Here is a 21,566-nt window from a genome sequence, read left to right on the forward strand (position 1 = left end):
CTCTCGTTGCATGTTTTGAAGTTGCCCTATCTGTTCATCCCAAGTTATCATTTTTCATTGTATGTTGTCTGTTAACTTCCAATCTCTCCCCTTCATCTGCTGTATACCACATCCACATCCATCAGTCCATGAAGCTCCAGTGCTGTTCCTCATTATTTGGTTAGCCCACTGCATGCTCCCCCTCAACCAGATAGAGACATGAGGCCTGATGAAGGGACACCCTATAGAGAGGGCAAGATGTTGACTAATGACCTGCACTCTGATGATGCTGCTGGTCTGGGAACATGTGGTGAGAGAGACGCCAGCTGAGAGTTGTGGGTATAGAGACAAAGGCAGACAAAGTTTGAGGGTTTGTGTACATCCACACGTTTGTGTGTGCTATGGTTTTCTGCGTGTTACTGCTATACTATACTGCTAAACTATAGTAATACTGCATTACTCGCAGTTTAAAGTTTAAAAAAAACTTTATTTAGTGAATGGTGAGTGGGCACACTTGATCATTGCCTGTCTCGGTGAGCCAGCATGCACAATATCAGGCCTGAAAGTACTACACTTACTGTAAAGGAATGCAGCTATCATTAATTACTTATATGCTTTAAGTGCTGTGATAAGTCAAAATGTCTGCTTTGAAAGTACCTTTTAAAGGTGTAAGTTGCTCAGCTTTCACATGTGCAACAGAATTAACAAGTCCAGAGAAAAAAGATCTGATTTTATAAAATAAGTGTGTGGGTTAACCTGCTGCGTGGAGGGCCTTTTACGATCGACATGAGTTGTTGTGTCACTTGGGTGCAGAGAGGAACCAGAAACTGTTTGGTGGATTGTTTTGATGAAAAATAGTAATCACCAATGACACATACAAGAACACACATCTTTTCCGTACTGTAGAAATATTGAGTTGTCATACCAGGCACTGGTGTGACTAATAAGTATGATTATGGCTCTATCACGATTTCATCATTAGGTTTCTAAGTAAGCCATGCTAGTGAACAAGCATGCATAATAAGTCGTTGCGCCACCACAAAAATAGCGCCCTCAGCCTCCTTACATCTTGTTACAGCAGCTGCTTGCATGCTAACAGCCAGAACTTCACACCAGTTAACTCGCAGCCAGCCGTTCCCATGACTTGGGGGTCATTACTAAACCTTTTTAGCCGTAACACTGATCTCAGGGCTCAGCGAAATGTTTTCAATAGCCAAATCATTCTCCACCTTTATTGTCATCAGTTGTTGACAGTGGATTCTGAATTATTGACAGCGAGTGTTGCTCAGTATATATATTCAGTAGATGTACATCAAATCAATGCAACGTGGGATCAGCCTGTGAAAACATGGCTTGTTTTTGAGGGAGCTTGTAGGAATTTAGGAGTCTTTATGACGGGTAATAAGCGCTCAGAATTTGCTGTGACCACATGCTAAATATTTTCTTTCATCTTTCATTTCTTTCTCTGTTTTCTCTCCATATCATTTTCCTCTGTTTGCTTTGAACAGAAGAAAGAGCGGGAGTGCATGCAGCTGCGTATAGCCGTTCTGCGTAGCGAACTGCAGCGGCAGAGGAAGGCGCTTGGCAGGGAGATAGATCTGCGGCAGAAGGAGCGGGCACAACTTCAGAGGAAAGGTAAAGTGAATGTTGCACATACAACAGGTGCACTTGGACTAATTTGAATATAAAACCATAACACATGCTTTAGTGCTGAAGTGGAGGATTGGACAGGGTTTATGGACTGATCTCAATGCTTTGTTGATGTAGTATGGTGACGTGTTATTAATTGTTCAATGGATTAATTTAAACAGACAATAATCACTTATTTCAGGCCTACTGATTGCTGGCTTCAGGAGTGAACAGTGCTCTTCTATTCCAATCTAAATTAAAGCTGCGAGCGGCGTTGAAGGGCCCTCACACTTTCATGCACTTCGGGGTGTGTGCCGGCTGCGTCCTGTTACCAGACACTGACCTTTCCATGCGTGACAGTGCATGAAGGAGTTATATGTCACTTCCTGTGTCCCCTATGTGGCGCTAGAGAACAGCCACTAATCACGTCCTATATTTCAGCATATGAAGTGTTGACTATAACGTGAAAACGTGGTCGCTAATTGGCATGTAGATGTCTTCAGGTTGGGACTCTTATTAAGCATGACAAGTTTGAAACAGATTGGATAATGTACACTGAAGTTACAGCAATTTCCTGTTTCATGGCGAACGCGGCGTCGCCACGGTGACTGCGTTTTGCGAAACCTCAAGAGCTTCATAAGTTAGCATCAGTTTAGACTGAATTTGAAGTGGCTGTGGCTAACTTGCTGGGATGGACACTCAGAGAATAGAACGTATCACTTCCTGTCACCACCAGGTGGCGCAATGAGTGTAGTTGAAAATTGTTCTGTAGATGGTTGGACTGTCATCAGACGTGTTAGATTTGGTAAAGATAGGATCTTGTACAGTCGAGTAACAGCTCTTTGAAATCTTCATGGAGGATGAAGGATCGAAATTCGCCGTTCATTTACTTCATGTAGTTCGTTCATTGACGTCCCCTGTAAATCGCAGAAAGTTGATTGAATTTTGACACTTAATTCAAAATGGCTGACTTCCTGTTGGGTTTAGGTCATGGCACCAAGAGACTTTTTTATAGGTCTCATCATGCTTCATATGCATATCGAATTTTGTACATGTAGGTAAAGTGTAGCCCTGGGGCTAGTTTGTCAAAGTTTTGTAGGGGGCGCCGTAGAGCCATTTTGCCCCACCCAAACCCATGAACCAAATCAGATTACTCATTTTAGGCCTCCTGACACGTGTGCCAAATTTGGTGAGTTTTCAAACATGTTTAGCCCTTCAAAACTAACTTCCTGTTTCATGGCAAACGAGGCGCCGCCACGATGACCGTGTTTGACGAAACCTCAAGAGGTTCACAACTTTGCATCATCCAAGTCTTGGGAATGTTTGGACCAAATTTGAGTTGGCTGTGGTTAACCTGGTGAGAGAGAGACGTCCGAGAATAAAACATGCACTTCCTCTTGCCACTAGGTGGCGCTATGACAATGGTTCAAAATTGGCCTGTACATGTCTTCAGAGCCTGACAGTCATCAAACAGTATTTGGTGAAGATAGGACCTTGTAGAGTGGAGTTACAGCGTCGAAATTCGCCACGGCAACACCTTTTGACGAAAACTCACAGTTTTCACTACGGACCAACATCAACGTCTTGAGGCTTCCCTGACCAAATTTGAAGTGGATCTGATCAACTGGCTGGTCTTGAGCCATCATAGCGTAAAACATAGCATTTCCTGTCGCCACCAGGTGGCGCTATGACTGTGAATGAATATTGACATGTAGACGTCTTCAGGGCGGGAGTCTTATCAAGCATGTCAAGTTTAATGCTGATTGGATCATGTTCAGTGAAGTTATTAACAACTTCCTGTTTCATGGCGAGACGCTGAAGTTTGACAGCTCGCCACGGCCAAACCGTTAAAGTTTTGTAGAGAGACTAGTTTGTTCATTTATGACACCTGTAAATTGCCAAAAAATGCAATATGGCTGACTTCCTCTTGGGTTTTACATCTTGAAGAGATACATGTGCCCTCCAAATTTCGTACATGTACATAAAACACAGTTCTGGGGCTTGAAATTAGGGGGCGCTATGGAGCCATTTTGCCACACCCATTTACCAGACCCATAAAATACGTAATTTTTCGCCACGACTGATATGTGTGCAAAGTTTCATGAGTTTTCATGCATGTTTAGGCCCCCAAAATTGCAATTCATTTCGGATGCATTTCCTTGCATTTCAATAGGGTCCTCGCACCGCTTGGTGCTCAGGCCCTAATTAATATACAGTGTGGATACTGTTTACACTTTAAAGCCAAAGTTGATGTATGTACACTAGATCAGTGTTTATACCCTAAAAAATGATTGCTAAAGCTAATATGAACACTCTGGTAATAGTGATGAAAGGCACTGGACATTTAGTGTTGCACAAGCATCACATGAGATGACCAGACGGTCGTGCTGCAACTCATTTTGTTGTCTCAGATGAAGCTGCATGACTCAAATCCAGCAGCTTGTGTAAGCAGACTTAACGCAATGATAAAAACACATGCAGCAAATTTCACTAACATCCTAATCTGCTCTTTTCACCATGAGTGGTGAGCTGCTGTTAATCAGCGGCAGCTCATCACTCATTGTAAAAAGAATAGAGAATGTTGTTATGACAATGTTCGGCCATCATTTTGTCTGTATTACACATATCACAGGCCTAATAGGGACATTTTTCACTTTTGTTAGTAAGAATGATTCTGTAAATAACCTCTCTGGAATTAATAGATTTTCCAAATTCAAAGTAAGACACCCCTTGCAAACATGGCTGTGTTGCATCTCTCTATAGTTAAGAGACCCAAAATGAATGTCTTCAGTATTATTCAATGTTTTCCATGTTATTGTATCACCAATCAGATAGCACATACCAAAGCTGATGGATGCACATATTAATCTATATATTCAGTTGTCATTTTCAATGACAAATTTGCCATTTTGTTGTACAGGAAACTACAGGAAATTTTGAGCACACTGGTCATGGTTTCCATGCTGTTTGACAGCAGCAGGTAGGCCATGTGAGCGCTCACTTTAGAGTACAGTAGGAGTGTTGTCACATACAGGAAACCTCTGTCACACTCCCAGTCAGAGGATTGGAGTCACTCAACACACACACACACACACACACACACACACACACATAATGTACAGTATATAGAGCCATTCCTGTGGTTTTTGCAGCCTGTGCCAAGCCACTAAAGCAACAGTGTTGGTACAGTGGTGTCATTTAACCCTGTAAAGTCTACAGGTCTTGACTCTGATGTCTGAGAGCTGAGGAGGGTTGTACTACTGCCTGTTACTGTTCATAGGAAAAGAAAGGCTCATGAAAAGGCACTGTTAGTCAAGCTTGGGTTCACAAATGTACACACACACACACACACACACACACACACACATAAACCCAGACACATATGCAGGTATACTTAATACTAATTACTTTTTAGTGATAGCATGTATCCACAAGTTGTACATTGTAATTTTAGTGTACTTTTGGATGGCTGTGCCACATGAACTTGCAGTTTTTCTTTTCTCAGGTTTAATATTAGCAACATGCACCTGCTGCATTGAACAGTGAGTATGTTAATGGCTTTACTGCATCTGAACTTGCACTGTTGAATGAGAATTAACAGCCAGTGGCTGCGCCCTCATCGTTGTATGTTGGAGATTTAACAAGTTTATGTCCAGCTTTCCAAACTGCATTTTATGCGCTGACTAGATATCTCAGTTCTACAGTCAGAGCTGGTGTTGGTCCTAAAGTAGGCCAGGTGCTCTCTATAGGAACCTTGTGTTAGTAAGATCAGCACGCTGTTTGGCCAAAGGGCAGGGCAACTCACTAAGCCACCGACCTGAGTTAGTGGCTGGTAATTAGCTTGCAGTCTACACACACACACACACACACACACACACACTTGCACAAAAAGACAGCACTAAGAGGGGTTCAGGGAGAAATTTCCTTTGTGCTGCGATTCTAAAAAAAAATGTCTGTTAATCCTTTGCCTCTTTACCTGTCACCACTCCGTCTACAGCCAAAAGAACTCGCTGCTCTCCATCTCTGTAGCTCATTGGCAGCTTTTTTCCACACTGGACAAGTGCTTATTAAGAAACAGAAGAAGAAATTCCTTCAGCTGGTTAAAGAGGGAAAAGGTATTTTAGGATAAATTGAAATGCTGTAGCTGAACAGGGCTGTGCTGAAAATCTTGTTGTTTTTTCCCAGACTCATAACTCAAAAGCCAAAAGCCATATGCTGCTGAGCCATTCTGTACTTCCAGCTTGTTGTTTAACTCTTCCAATCAGCCTGCACACATTCATTTGTTTCACAATCGGAAAAAACCCTGCATTAATTACAGACAGGATACTCTGGGAGACAGGTGTTTACAGTATTTCATACAGCAGCTGATTTTGTGTCTGATTATATTTAGATTGGCACCACAATGTGTTTGTTTATTCTGATCTCATCTTTCATTTTGGAGTCACATGCTTTTATCAATTGTAACTTAAATTTCACTTTGAAACTTTCGTCAGGAGACTCTATTGGCTCGTCTGTCAAAACACACACAAGCAAAATGAGTTCCATTTAATCATATAGACTGCTCCTCAGACAAGCTGGTGGCAAAGGACTGATAATTTATATACCTATTTAATGTGAATGTTGTTTCAATTAGAAGCGAGCGTTTGATTTGTTGAATTTTCACACATTCCAGTGCTTATTGGATACAGATTTCTTTCTAAGCTTTATTGACAGTTTAACAGTATATGTCAGTGCATTGCTATGCACTATATCCCCAGAGGGCATCCCGTATGGACTGTTAATCTCCAATCATCGCCACGCTCTTTAGGATCTCTACCTGGCTGTGTGGTCTTCCATCTCTCGCACACAGTCATAGGGCCCATTAGCAAATAACTCTTATCAACTTGTGATTCCCAGGAAACGGCCTGTCTCAAAACACTGGGCCTGCAAAACCCAAACATACAGTCGAGGTTCTGCAGGTGTGTGTGTGTCTACAAATATGTGGACACCAGACTTTCATCTCATCTTTATCTGCTGGCTCACATGTAAAGTGACTATTAGATTAGCAGTGCAGGCTTGCTGATGCCTATTCTGTGCTCATCTTTGTTCATGTGTGTGTCTTGGACAGTGTTATCATAGTAAGCAGTGAAAAACATCAGCAGTTGGTATCGTCCTGATGACAGGTTAACAACTAGCTGTTCAATGCCTGTTGATTTACAGTAATGGCAGTGAGAAAAGCTGTTGTTTTTCACTCCTGCAAATACACACATACTGATGCTAAGCCCACTGCATGTCTTTCACACAGTCCATAACAGAGTACACGAGTATGGCCACAGTTTTTTACTTCTTTACGGCTGCGAATTTAAATTGAGAGTCTTTCTTTCCTGCCCCCAGAATTAATGGCTTTGGTTATGGTGGGGTCACACTCTTGTCACAATTTCCTCCTGTCTAATTTCCCTCCTTCCACCTTTAGCAGACGACATAAATCAGGTCTGTGAACGGCGTTTATTGTACTTAGTAACGGTAGTTATTCTCACGCTCTGTAACACAGCCGGGGCTCCCGACCAATAAATGTCAGTGGTTGGGTTTCTCAAGTGGAAGGAACGGAGTTTTGTGAAGGTGTGGTGTGTGGAGGTATTTGTCACCTCAGAGAAAAGGTCTCATATTGAAGCTATCATCATTAGGGCTCCTTTAGCAGCAGCTCAGATTTACACACTTCCATCCCTCAGTTGACTGCCATCTTGACTGAGGATAAGGGTTGACAGGTGCTGCAGTCCAACACTCTGCGTAATCACTCACCAGGATGTCTTTCTATGTTTTTCCTGCTTTTTTGTTAACCCCCCTGACACCCCACTCATGCCACAGCCAAAGCTTTTCCTCATATAGCATGACTAGCCTTGGTTTAATAATAAAGGCTCTTGTGATGGATCATGTTTTCAACAAGCAGCATTCAATATGGTCTCCCCAACATATTCATAATCACTGGGCTTCCATAATGCAGTTTTTCCCAGACATTAGTAAGACAGTATTGAAAGTGTTTGACAGTGCTTCTTAGCTTATTTCTTTGGTTGTGGTACCTTAGGGTGACGAGATGCACTGCTGCTCACTCGATACTATAGCCCTTGTTTTCATCATTTTATACAGCTATGGTGAATGCTGCATGGACACATTGCTGTTTAATGGACTGTAAAATCCTCTACAGTTTTTTATGTGAATCAGAGTACATGCACCTTTTAAAGATTTTCTGTGTGGGATTTTCTCTCCAAGACTTTTGCTGTGTGATTTATGACCGTTTCTCAGTGGCTTTAGTGATCAGTTGTATTTTGTTCAATTTGGTTAAAGAAATGTTTTCTTTGTAGACTTTAAAAGACTTTCATCAGGTACTGAATAAAAGTACTACAGAGGGAAAATACATTTTGACAAGAGAGCAGCTTTTGCACATTTTGCATTACATACAACAGGACCTGTATGCAGGAAATAATGGGAAGTCAGTTTTTCCTGTAAGTTTAAACTAGTCCAGCGTTGTTGCTGTCTGCTGCCAGAAGTATCCTACTGCACATTGTCTCATGTCCAAAATCAGAAAAGCTCCTTGACTGATTTATTGTCAGAATCAGATTTTCCAACATCAGATTCACCAGTAAGTGGGACTTGCCACGCCACATTTTGGATCCTACACCCACCACCAGTAGAAAGACGATGTATCAACACGCAGACAGCAAGACGGCTGCATGTATGCGGCCGTGGTTTTTGCTGCTGTTTCCCTGTATGTGATAGAAAATGGAACAGGTTAGAGGATGAAAGGACGATAAGATGGATGGATAGGACAGATATGAAAGAGCTGGGCGTTACATGAAAGCAAGAGGTGCAATACAGGTCGACACTGTCAGTCCACGCTAAAGTATGTTTTCATGTCATCACTCAGAACAGAGGCCTGTTCTGATCTCTGTCTGGTACTATCTGCCTGCCTTGCTAATCTGATGGAGATACTTGTGAGCACATTTATTCTCTCCCTCCCTCCGTCAAGGTATCTCCTCTTCTACCCTTATGATATCCATTTGGAGCAGCATGGATGAGAGTGGAAGTATGTGATAAAAAGCAGGTCTTGTGATCACACGTGTGACTTGTCTTAATTGCTCAAAAACGTTTCTGCTTTCAACATACTTTTGGATTCTTTTCTTGTTGCCAAAATTAGAAACAATTTTTAGAATCAATAAGCAATTACTGATGGAAGAATCAGCATGAATTATATTATTATCCTTAAAAGAGTACTCAACTGATTTAGCATTACACTTTTAAGACATTGCCTGCCTCATGATGGACATTTAATTAACAAAACAAAATCAATGCAGCAGAATTAGAGCACACGCTTTTCCTTGTCAAAACCTGACACTGGCACCTGGCATTACCCACAATGCAACTCGATCACGGTAGAACCTCAAGCAGAGATGAGGAGCGGGCTGCAGACGTCTGGTAAACTCACTTCTTTGTAACTCCTCACCCCCACACTTTTTCATTCTCAATCATCAGCCCCAATCGACGCCGACAGGCAATTTATCAGACTTTGAGCCGCTCCCTCTGGAGCCACAAAATAGTGTAAATGTAACTATGCACTATTACTCCCCAAGACCTGTAAACAGACTTTGGCACCTGAAAAGTATCCTGTTATTAGACCAAGCCACCTTTCTTGGTTCGTCCGATTGTGGAGGAGCAGTGACTTTACACCACAGTCCTACGTGGCCGAGCTCTTTCCCTTGTCACAAAGAGTGAGGCGAGCCGCCCTGGGGAGAAACCTCATTACCAATGTTTATATTCCGTCTGAGCATAAAGTAATACAGTATGTGATTTTTGGCATGAAGAGCTTTGCTTTGTGGCCCAGCTCTCTCTTGGTCCTCACGGACTGACACGACGGCCACAGTCCTTTAGCTGTTGTACCTGATGGTCGGTCTCACAGTCCTTTTTAGACCCTTGAGCTTTTCATTAGGACGGCAATCCAAATGTTTTAATAATTACCACAAGGCACATGCACATGCCTTTGCCTTTCTCTGCCTCAAACAAAGAGGGAGCCCTAAATAAGCAAACACTTTCTCCTGTTTATTCTGGAGTGTGGGGGAAAAAATATCGGAGAAAGATATGGAGTAAACATGTGGTTTGGCTCTTTTGAATAACTGCTTTGTCTGCATATTTATGTACAGTGGGGGTCATATGTAATATTGCTGCAAATGATAGTTTTAATATATATGTTTTTTGTGTTAATGTGCATGAAATGCTTAAACGTCTTGTGTACTGAAATCATGTGGAGTTATAAGTCATATTTCTGTTGAATTTGTCTTCCATTCCACCATATGTGATGCTGTATGAACTCAAATTAGAGATGTATTCTGTAAGGACCCTAAATTATACTTTGCCTCTTTCCGCTTTATGCGCTACACTGAGTTTTTGTGAGCGCGCCAATATTGCAGTTACACAACTTCTACAAGCTGTAGCATCCCTGTCCTTTATCTGTCTGATTTTATTTATTTGCCCAGCTCTGTATTTACAGAGTCTGACAAATCCTGTAATTTGCATACACATGTTGTTTGGTTTTATGTGGTGTCAAAAGGAAATGGTTTTGGCCTGATCAAAAGAGCTGTTTGATCTTGCTTAAGTTTAACAGTGGATGGCAGCCAACCAAACACAAACCCACCTGGCTGTTCAGATGCAGCAGAACAGAACTCACACACCTGATCATTTACTTATTTTTTTCTTTCTTTCTGTCTCTGCCAGAGGAAGCGTTCTCCGCTCAGCATGAGAGTCTGAAGGAGGAGAAAGAATCCTTAACCAAGCTGCAGAAGGAATGCACCGCCAAGAGGTATGTGTGACCCTGTAATTAGCTATTGCTTTATTTCTGCACAGAAAGTACACTTTTTAAAAGCATTTATCACCGTCAGCTAGACATTACCCAGGCATTTGCCCACTGAGTGATGTGACCCAATGTGAAGTGTGATAAGACTACACCCTGTGCCCTGCCTCCCACCATGCTCTTTCAAAACAAGGGGATGTTTTTGCGGCTGGCGCTGCCTATTTATGTGTTTTCAACTGAGAGTTTGCACATTGCGCTAAAAGTCTATTGGCCTGTGTTTGCCTTGGCCTGCGGGGAGACGTGTGTGGCGGGTGCCGACCCTGGATACAGCTTTGTTTGTCTGAGGTACCTGGCAGTCACAGAGGGTAAACCAGAGCCCCGGGAAGGCCAACAGAGGCCAAGAGACCCAGCAGACCCAGCAAACAGGAAATTAACACCGACACTTGTACATCTGCCTAACATCCATTCCTTGGAAATGTCTGTGTCGTTGATCTTTTTCATGGAAATGTCTCTTTTTATTTAACTTATTTTCTAACTTTTAGCTAGGGAAAGGTTATACTGAGCATGCACACTTTCTTCAACTTTCCCCATTCTTGTTTAATATTTCACAGCTGCTGTTGAACAGCTTATATCACAAAGCGGGGGTTAAAAGGCGTCAGGCTGTCTTTACTTGTAGTAGGTGCAGTTGTTGAGTGTGTGCCTTTTGAAAATATAAGATTACGTACCTTTGCCTGTTTAGATTTCCGAGGTGTTAGAAGGCCCCTTCCATGGTCAACAGTGGTTGATGGGTGGGTCGATACACAAGTATTAAGAATTATTATCCAGTAGAATGAATACTTTTACTTTTCAAACTTTAGTTAGATGAGAAGATTGATACCGCTTTCGTATTTGTCCGTTAAATATAAGGCTAGCAGCGAGTTAGCTTAGCATAGGGAACAGATAAACCTGGCTCCGTCAAATGGTAACAAATTCCTAAAAACACACTAATTAACTGCGACAATTCACTGTTTTACAAGTGATTCTGTGTCGGACTGTTTCTTGGCTCTGAGCAATTGCCAGGGCAACCGGAGTAGAGGTTAATGGTCATAGCCAAGAAATATTGATGCACGTGATGTCAAATAGTGCATTGTCATTTTTTTACACTTTTATCTTTGTTGGATTACACAAACGGTGAATGTGTTATTTAGTGAGCTTTAGAGGTGCTGGTAGGCAGATTTTGTTACCTTCAGACTGAGCCAGCGTGAAGGTAACTCTTTGTGCTAATCTAAGGTGCTGCTGGTTGCTGCATTACATTTAATGGACTGATGTGAAAGGTGCACTGAGCTTCATATTTAACTCTCCAGCTGCTAAAAAATCCCAAAATGTTGGACTATTCATTTAACTACATCTGCTGATAAAAGTTACATACTTTTACACAGGACTTTTACGCAAGTAAAGAATCAGAATTCATCCCCAACCACTGTTTATGTGCCAGGATTATGTTTATTTGCATACTTATGCCAGTTAAATGCATATTTTGTTTGTGAGCATATATTAAGAAGGGCAGTGGGGAGAAACATGAATTTGCAAGTTTTAGAAAAGGTGTTAGCAAAGTGCTTGCCTTGGTCTTAACCAGTTAGATAAAGCAAGGCTGCTGGACAGATGAGTGATGTTAGATCAAAGGATCATTGCGTAACAGTCTGTCTCCTCTCTCACTTGTACAAAGCAGCCACACACTTGGAAAGGGAAATGATAAGAGACTGCTAACCACAAGCAAAGCGAAATAGGAAATTCAAATGAAAGGCAAGGAGCATGGATTGGAGAGTGTATCAAATTCAATAACCATTTTCTCTCCAAAATCCTTTTTCATCTGCATGAAATGATGGGCTATTAGCCACAAGTAGTGGTCTAAGTAATGTAGCGGACACCCAACGAGACACACGCACGCACACGCACACGCACACGCACGCACACGCACACGCACACGCACACGCACACGCACACACACACACACACACACACACACACACACACACACACACACACACTTGGACATGAGCACGGACAGGAACACAGTGACCGGGCATAGATCCTGGAAGTGTCATGTTTTATTTACTCTTTTCTATGCAAAGCTTATTATTTTCAGCTGCAGGGATGTAATAGATATATGAATTACTAGACTTGATTTGAATCCACCTCTTACGCTGCAGTGCAGTTTTAACCTTTTATCAGCTGCACTCACCACATAGCCCCCTCACTGATATTATATTATTGTAGTTGGAATGTTGAGTTGAGTTGAGAATTTTTTTTACATTTGTTATTGGTATAGGAAATGTCAAGAAAAAAACAAATCTGCACTCTCAGACAGTGTTGCCATACCAGGTACTTGTAACAGTAAGGAAAAGACTTCTACAGTTTTCATAGTTAAACTGCAGATGACTCACCAATGAGTCACTTAGCTCTGATGCATACAAGGCCTAGACAAAAGCAGATTGGCCCAAGCTTTTCCTCCGACCAACGTTACGATGCTATCACGCATCATTATGCTGGACAAATAAACTCTCCTCTTTGTTCGTCATGAATCTTTTATATTTTCCCTAACTTAAATTACCTTTATGCCTCACAGCGGGTCCCCGTGGAGCAGTATACAGCCAGGATAATTTCCACCGCTCCCTTCCACTTTGCTCCTATCTTTTGAAGCTACAGTCCTTCCCTTCTGATCACATCTCTGCTCTTTCTCTGTCCCTCCTTTGCCTTACCACTCCATGTGTCCACCACGCTTAACGGCAGCCTTTGTCTCCCTCTGCCAGCTGTTTACTAATTGTGTCGTCCTTGTGTCTGGTTCTGTCTCCCCAGAGAGCAGTTCCTCAAGTCCAACGCCCAGCTCACCTTCCGCTGTCGTCAGCTCCTCTCTGAGCTTTCCTACATCTACCCCATTGATGTGGTGAGTGGGACCTGATGCTACACTGCTGCACTGCACATTGTTGACAAGGCAACTGCAAAGAATTATCTGGTTACAAGCCCAAGGCTTTGATAAAAGCAGAAATGGTTCAGATAGTTATGTGTGCAACAGTTCTCCCTTTTCATTCCAAAGTAATGTCTAATGAATGTTATTTCCACTGCAATTTTAGAAGATAATCACCTTTCTGTTGAAAACATTAGGCATAGGAACTAGATGTTTTCTGATCCTGACACCACTAGACAATAATGGGACGATTCTGTCCTCTGTCAGTAGCAAAGCTGGTGTTTCATCCTACGCAGGTTTTCATCCTGTCTAGGTCTGTTTCTGTTGTCTTAAAGATAAAACGTCTTGTTGAAATCCACAGGCCAATCAGTCAGATTATGTCATCTGCGGGGTGAAGCTGCCGAACTCCGAAGACTTTCAAGGTAATAATGTGCTGGCTTGTGTGTTTCAGGGTTTCAGAAAGATAAGTTGAAAGAAGGTGTGCTGAACAAATGTTTTGTTGTAGCTCTAATGCATGTAGTTGAATGTAGATGTTTGAAGCAAAGCAATTTAACATTTTACAATTTAAAGGCGATGTTCACATAGATAGAGAATCTATGATATCATAACTTTGGCATCTGTAGATGGCAAGCTGGCATTACTATGCTAAGATATTACAGTCATTAACATGCAAAAATGACAATTTCATAATTACAGGTATGTCCTTTTAATGCGAAAAATACATAATGACATAATTGTATCATCATTATGGAGTCAGTACTTTTACTGCCAGTGACATTCCTCTTTCCTCTGACTAGTCCTCTTTCCTCTATACTGTTGACAATGATTGAGCACATTATTGTTGAGAGCATAATCATGTCCCTGCTGCAAAGACAGTCTTTGAGTTCAAATGAACAGACACACATGCACACAAACCTTCCTGGGTGCATTTATGTTATGTTTTTCTCTTCTTGACATAGTTTGCATCAGTTCATTTGTCGTCCATACAGTAAAAAGAGAGACACAATAATTAATTTAAAAAAAATATGCATAGTGCCACACTGATCCCACTAAATAAGATAAAGAAGAAAGAATTGGACTCTTTAAGAAAATAAAAAGTTGGGAGCCAGGCAGAGAGAGCAGAGCGATTAGGAACTAGGCTGGTTTGCATCCTTCTGTTGAACACTTTTTGAGCCTCTCTGACTTCTTGTTGGCTGTAGATGGAGAAGTTGTTCAGCACTACCACAGTCTTAGAAAGTCTTTTCTCATGATGCTTTTGTGTCTGGTTCTGCCACCCCAATGAGACACAGTCACAAAACCACATGATTTAATATCAAAGACACAGTATTAGGCAATACAACACCGAAAAAAAGTTTTGTCAGCAGGCAGTCTCAGGCACAAAGCCCTTGTTATCATGTTGGTGTGGTAGGTTAGAGTAAGGGTCACGCCGTATGTGTTGTGATAAATGGGATTTGCTGTCACAGCAAGAGAAACTTGATGACTTCATGACCTGGCAATAGCTCAGATGAATTGAAGAGGGCCTGGACTGAATGGGTAATGAATGGTTAACTTTGGTCTGCAGCATTTGTCTAACAGTGAGAACACACTGGCCACTGTCCACTCAACATTCTCCAGCTCCCCTTCCTCACAGCTGGTGAGACCCAGCAGGCCTCTGAACCCATAATTCAGAAATACCACTCCAATCTCCTCCGCTCCCTGCTGTCACACCCCACCTGTTCACATCTCTTAAGAGCGCAGAGACGTGCGCAGTAGTGACAGCCAGCCCATTTGTGTTTGCAGCAATCACTTGTTCCCATAAGGTGGAGGCCTGTGTCTGCTTCTGCCTCCCAGTCCTGCATAGGTGGACACCTAGCAGTGAGTAAACCACTGAGCATGTGCTGTGGCAGAGGACCGAAGGCCTAACAGAAAACATCATAAAGCATTCACTGCTAACTACCCTTTCCCTCGTGGTCAGGTGGCTTGTGGTTTGTGAAATGTAGAGAAGAGCTCTCACGTAGCCATTAATACTCACACTCTAACATAACCGCCATGACCATTTTAAACAGACAAGTGCAAAAAGTCAGTAAGGACAGACAGAGAGGCATGCATTTTACCCCTCCATTTCATCCTATTGTTGACCCTTGCTCTCATTTGTGTGAGGTCTGCCCCAGAGAAAACACCATCAAGTCTAGAACTGTCTGGATGTGTGTCCAAGTCCGTTTTAAAAAGGCCTACAGGGGAGGATGTTCCACATTAGAGACCAGGGTCAGGGTTAGTCCCAGTCCTAATCCCACCAGGGGTCAAAGTGGAGCAGGGAGGCACTCTGCTGAGGACCTACAATGTTTTACATTTAACTAAGCTTTCCTTGTCAACTTAGACTGACAAGATATCAGCACTCTCCTCTTGCACCCTAAGGTGCCCCTTTATAGCTGCATGTCACTGAGTTGACCTAATATTCCTGTTAGTATGTAGCATCATCCAAAAACACCAGTGGCCAGGCCAGTGTTCACCCCCAGTTATTTTAGTAATGATAATGATAATAATAATAATAATACAAAGCAGGCTCTCTGTATTACTGTGTCGACCATTCTCTATTGCCATAGTCCATTATTTCCAAGCATGAAGATAAAAACCACAGTGATTTTAGGTCTTTGCCTCAAGCAGTGTCCTGCTGCTGTTTGAGAATGTGAAACCACTTAGCGTGTTGTCTTGAAACCATTTCTGTTACTTAAAGCGAGATGGTTTGCTCTGTCTTTCCCTCTCTGAAATGTTCACAGAGGCATCCAGTTTTCCAGCCTTCAAGTTATTTGGGCTCAGAGGGGATAGTTAAACGTGATGCTTTTGCTTCTCAAGCACATATCAGAATGAAAATGGGTATCCCATTGCAGCCAGTGTTATTTGGTACTGTGTGTGCTGAGCCACATTTTCAAAACACATTCCCACATGAATGAACTACTCTTCTTCCTGTGAATACTTGGTCACCAAGCTGTCTTTGGTTGGATGTTTCTATGGTTTTGTTTGGATTCACAAGATGTGGACATGATTTATGTAAACAATTTATTTTTCAATGTAATGAAAGTACATTCCAAACAATAAAGATATTGCTGACTCTATGCTTTGAAATTCTTAATGTAATGCAATACTGACTTTTGGGTGATTGAGATGCATCTGTTTTGAATTAAATTTGCATTAGATTTTAGGCGTAGAGACTCTGGTGTGTTTATGCAGATCACCTTAAAAGCCCATTGATGGATTAACAACATCTCCCGTCTGTTCAACAGAACTCTTTCTAATGTGTGATTAATGGAATCTCTTTTTACTTTGTGTCCTGTAGCAAAGGATGATGGGAGCGTGGCAGTCGCCCTGGGTTACACATCGCACCTGGTCTTGATGATCTCGTGCTTCCTGCAGGTCCCTCTTAGGTATCCGGTGATCCACAAGGGTTCTCGCTCCTCCATCAAGGACACCATCACTGACAGACTCACTGAGAAGGAGAGAGAGTAAGTAGGCTAACTCTTCTTAATGCTGACGCTTGTATCAATGGCTTTTTTACATGCAAAGTCACTGAGTTGATGTGGAATCAACACGAATTATATTGTTTACTGTTGTTTAAAAGCAACTTTTCAACTTTGAATACAGATTTGCAATAAACCATCAAGGCCATCAAAACCACCTGCCAGCCTGAAAGGCAGATTTCTCCTATGTACTTACAGAAATAATGACAAAACCCAGGCCATAGTCAAAGCAGCAGTTTCAAAACCATCAAGGCCTCTAAAATCAGATATCGGCTTAGAAGGCAATTATTTCTCATATGCACTAAAAACTTAACACCTCCACAGCATATGGCATCTAACGTGCAAATGTATTTATTTTTATCTTTATTTCACAGTCTTCTGACTGCATACAGGTTTTAAGTGTAGATGAATGAAGCACCGCACCCACTTCAGACAGAAACCGAGATACACAGAGAGAAACAAGAACATTAGATACCAGGGAAGAGAAAACACAAGAAACACAAGGAGAAACTAGAGGCGTGAGACCACAGCTTTCACGTGTCCTTTTATCCAAAAAACTATTAAAACAAAACTGTAGTGAAGTTCGAAAGCGGCTGCGGCTGCTGCATTGCCGCATCCGGATAACTTTGTTATTGTTTTTTCAGCTTTATTGCTGAAACGCGCAGCCTATGGCAGAAATACACTTTTGATACACAATTTTTTTCAATTTAATATGTACCTGTTGAAAAGACATTGTTGTTTTCACAAAAAAGTCTTGCTTTTAGCCTCCAGAGCAGCTACTGTGCAAAATGTTGGACCTAATTTGAATACTCGCAGGAAAAGAATGACTGTTAAATGAGAGGGACATTAATGACTAATTTCAGCTTGTGCCAATTTCCAGCTGCAGCAGTCAAGATTCAAAAAGTGTTTCACATTTGTTAAGTGATTAACGTTGTTAATAAAAAGACCTAGAATACTTGTCGAATGCTTATTTTAGGTCATTATCACCCCTTAATGATCACACTGTTCTTTTAGTTCCACCAAGTTTATAACACTTTTAGTAATCTTTCAGACCATAAGAGCCACATCAAATGCCTCGTCATTCTCTAGGCCCTATATTTAGGATTCCAGGTGATCAATACAGAGTAGTACCATATATGTATATTTGTAACTTAGCTCTAGAGAGGCTTATAATGCTTTACTAATCTGAGCATCTTGATCCACATCCTCTGCTTTTTTATGCTGGTTGTAAATTGCTAAAGTAGTCCAGAAACCTTCAGAATGCACCTTAAGATTGTCAAGACCTCTCAAAAACTATAATAGAAAGCTGTCCAAAAATAATAATAATGTCCACCGACATGTATGAAGTGCATATTTTTAAGAACACAGATTGATCTTACCATCTACTGAGTAACTTCTCGATTTAAAAAAAAAAAAAAAAAAAAAAAAAAAAAAAAAAAGTAAATCTACCACCTCCGAGGGGGCTGGACATCTCTGTGTGAGAGTGTGTGTTTGTTCATATGTTGGCAGAGATAGTGACAGACACGTGTGACCTGATACACCAACTGTCCATTATTCAGCTACATGTCTTGGTCAGAGTGTCTGTCTTCTTGGACTTGGATAAGTAATAGTGACTGCAGTAACAACTGCATGGATCGTATTTGTCCTTACCACACCCCTCAGCTGCATCGTACAACAGTGTCTTGTCTTCCATTAGCTGGTGGTCTTTAAGCAAAAACGGATCAATTCCAAGAGGATTTGGATCGGATAAAATATCAAGGGCATCCAATGTGCTCTCATGCACTGTGCATTATTTGGAAAGTGCTTTGTCACCCACAACCATGCTTGCCTACCCGACCTTCACTCGTTAATATAATTAGGTGCAGTGCCCAGTTCTTTCTTTTATTTCTGATTTAAATGTTTGAAGGGGAAATGATCATGAGGTCCTTGAAAGTCACTGAACCCGTCACCCTTGACATGTTGACTTGTGAGGCTTGACTTCTGGATTCAGTTACAGATCAAAATATGAAATACTATGAAAAGCTGTGATGTTTTGCCCATGTTAACAAATTCACCTTTACTCAGTTGTTCAGAGAATCCACGATGAAGCTCTACTGAGACTGTGAATCACAGAGTGCCCATTTAGTGCCAGTGTCTCTATCACACTCTAAGGCCGTAACCACTTTGTTTCCTATCATCACAGCATTCTATTCTTTTTGTTGAGTCAAGAACTATTCATGATTGAATTGTTGCCATAGACAGACGCAAGTGATAAACTCAATCCACGCTCACCTGGGGCTGTGTCAGGGCCATTTGGGTAAGTCACGAGTTGTACAGGCACTGTAATTACTGCAAGGGCCAATGTAATGAAATTATTATTTGTCTATGTTATGGTCTTGTAACTATGCATCAAGTCACAAGAAAAACCCCACTGCGTTATAACAGGTAATTGCACGCTTGGGACACACATGCCCAGGTATGCATCTTACTTGCATATTGACATTCCACACATGCAAGACCCCCCCCTCAAGACTGAGAGGGAGAGTGATTAGGAAGATTATGCTATAAACAGCAGTGTAGCCATGGATGTGGGTGAATATAATTGCTCCCTTAGAGTTGGAGGAGAACACAGATGAAAGTCCTGAGTTATGCTTGCACTCGTCAGCTCTTTACTCTTCTTTACTTTACATGACCTTGGTTGATAACCGCAGAATATTTCAGTCCCTTTTCTTGTTGTTTTTTATTTTTAATGACTTTTTATGTGAAGAAGTTTTGCTCATTTTCTATGGACTGTTTATAATTTGTGGTCTTAACTAATATGGGCATTTTGGAAGCACTCATGGGCCTCTGTATGTGTGAAATATGGTGAGCAGTCTGCTGTGTTTTTCAGGTGGCTGTAAAGGAGCGAGTTAGGGGTCGATTGAAACCTGGAGTAGGCTCATTATAGCAAATTATTTAAATTGGTAGGAGAAGACATGCAGACCACATGGGGATGTTAAATCAGGTCATTATAAAAGCACTGCATAGCCTCACCATTCTTTTGTTTCTGTTCACACAATTTCATTTGTTCAGTGTTTAGCTGCTCATAGAGCAACATGGCAGACATTTGCCATCTGTGGGTGTAAAACTGTAGGTATAAAGAATTCCTGTGTTTACCAGTATGGCTTTGTGCTGGGCTCTCAGTCCAGTGACTGCTCTTCCTCGGTGGAGACACATGGGAATAATGTGTAAATAAGCACTGACACTTTCACATCTATGTGTGTCATATTTAAGAAGACAACCAGCTGGCAGAAAGAATGTCCGTTAAAGTTATCAGACAGCACAGTGATTGAGCGACCATCTCTCTGTCTGGGTAACTACGTCATGACCACAGCTGGAGAGGCTCACTGGGAGTCGCTTTACCCAGTTCCAGTCCCACTATGCAGGATATTTACACCAGCACTGAGCAACAAAAAATAAACTTGTAAGCTGAGTGGACACGACAGTCAAGCATCACCCTTAGGTGTCCCTGAGTGAGACCAAACCTACCAGCAAACTTCCACCCCGCATCCCCCACACACACACGTTTATGACCCCAAGGTCCCAGCGGGCTGCAGACACACAGCAAAATGATGTGTGGGGAGATGGAAAGCAACTAGCTGAGCTCTAAAAGTGTACAAAAATGGGTGATTAAAGTGTCGGAAAGAGGCAGCCAATGGTGATAAGTGAGGTGGCATGGGATCAGTTTCTCAGAGCGTGGTTGGATTAGCAGGCACAATTATAATGGAGCGCACATAGGAACCTTATGTTGTTGTAGCTGCATGTTGCACTGTAGGCCCCTGTTAAATGGTAATTGTCCTAACCCCGCATTTGCAATGTGATGAATCTTTATGGTCTTTTGAGATGATCCATGCATCCTTTAACCCTTGTATGGTGTTCGGGTCTATGGGACCCGTTTTCATTTTTTTTATCAAGAGCAAAATGATACAAACTCACACTCATTGGCCTTGGCTCATATTGATGAGTCTGAGTTTGAAAAAATTATGAATCGTATCATTTTTCTTTTGATAAAGAACATGAAAGCGGATGAAATTGGGTCCACAAACCCGAACACCATACAAGGGTTAAGTAAGACTCAGCATCCTCTTTCTGCAGCAGTGTTCAGCGTGGATCCAGATTTCAGTAGCTGCCTACCCTTATTTCTCAGAGCCCTGAGTGTAGTTAAGCAAGAAAAACTGAAAACTATATGTCCCATATTTTGAATATATTTCAGATTTGATTTTGGCTAATATCACTTTATTCCTTTCCACTTCAGGGTAATGTAATAGCTGCCTTATTTCATAGTGTGTAGCCACAGGAAAAGCAGTCATGGCATGTGTTGATCTGAACTGTGTTACCCTCCAGCACTTTGGCGTAGGCCAGAGTTTGAACTGGCCCTGTAAGACTGCTTGACAGTAAAGTCTGGATATGGCTGATCTGTTTGGCACCGTCTATGACTTGGCGTTTTGGGATCACAACATCATCATCCTCGCTGTCAGAGACCTTCTCTGAAATCAGTGGACTCTAACGACATGTTGAGCCCACATTTTGTCCTGTGGAGAGCCCAGTTCCAGTGTTTCTGATTGCTTGGGGGAGAACTAGGGAGATGCAATCCAGATGTCTAGTGTCTGATTGAGACCAGAGCCCAGCCATTAAAAAGCAAGCACTGCCTCATATAGTGGTTCGCCCAAAGTACTGAGGCAAA

The 21,566-nt window shown here is 41.8% G+C and overlaps 1 protein-coding gene across 2 annotated transcripts in view; it reads left to right on the plus strand.

Moving 5' to 3' along the window:
- uvrag (UV radiation resistance associated gene) overlaps positions 1 to 21,566 on the plus strand; it is an 81,925-nt gene that overhangs the window by 16,899 nt on the left and 43,460 nt on the right. For both annotated transcript variants that reach the window (XM_070843835.1, XM_070843836.1), the window contains exons 8-12: positions 1,488 to 1,614; positions 10,351 to 10,435; positions 13,262 to 13,349; positions 13,732 to 13,792; positions 16,684 to 16,849. In XM_070843835.1, coding sequence (XP_070699936.1) covers positions 1,488 to 1,614; positions 10,351 to 10,435; positions 13,262 to 13,349; positions 13,732 to 13,792; positions 16,684 to 16,849 — 527 coding nt within the window. The remainder of the gene's footprint in view (positions 1 to 1,487; positions 1,615 to 10,350; positions 10,436 to 13,261; positions 13,350 to 13,731; positions 13,793 to 16,683; positions 16,850 to 21,566) is intronic.

Source organism: Pempheris klunzingeri, chromosome 14 (genome assembly GCF_042242105.1).
Source record: "Pempheris klunzingeri isolate RE-2024b chromosome 14, fPemKlu1.hap1, whole genome shotgun sequence".
In the NCBI taxonomy this organism is placed as follows: Eukaryota; Metazoa; Chordata; class Actinopteri; order Acropomatiformes; family Pempheridae; genus Pempheris; species Pempheris klunzingeri.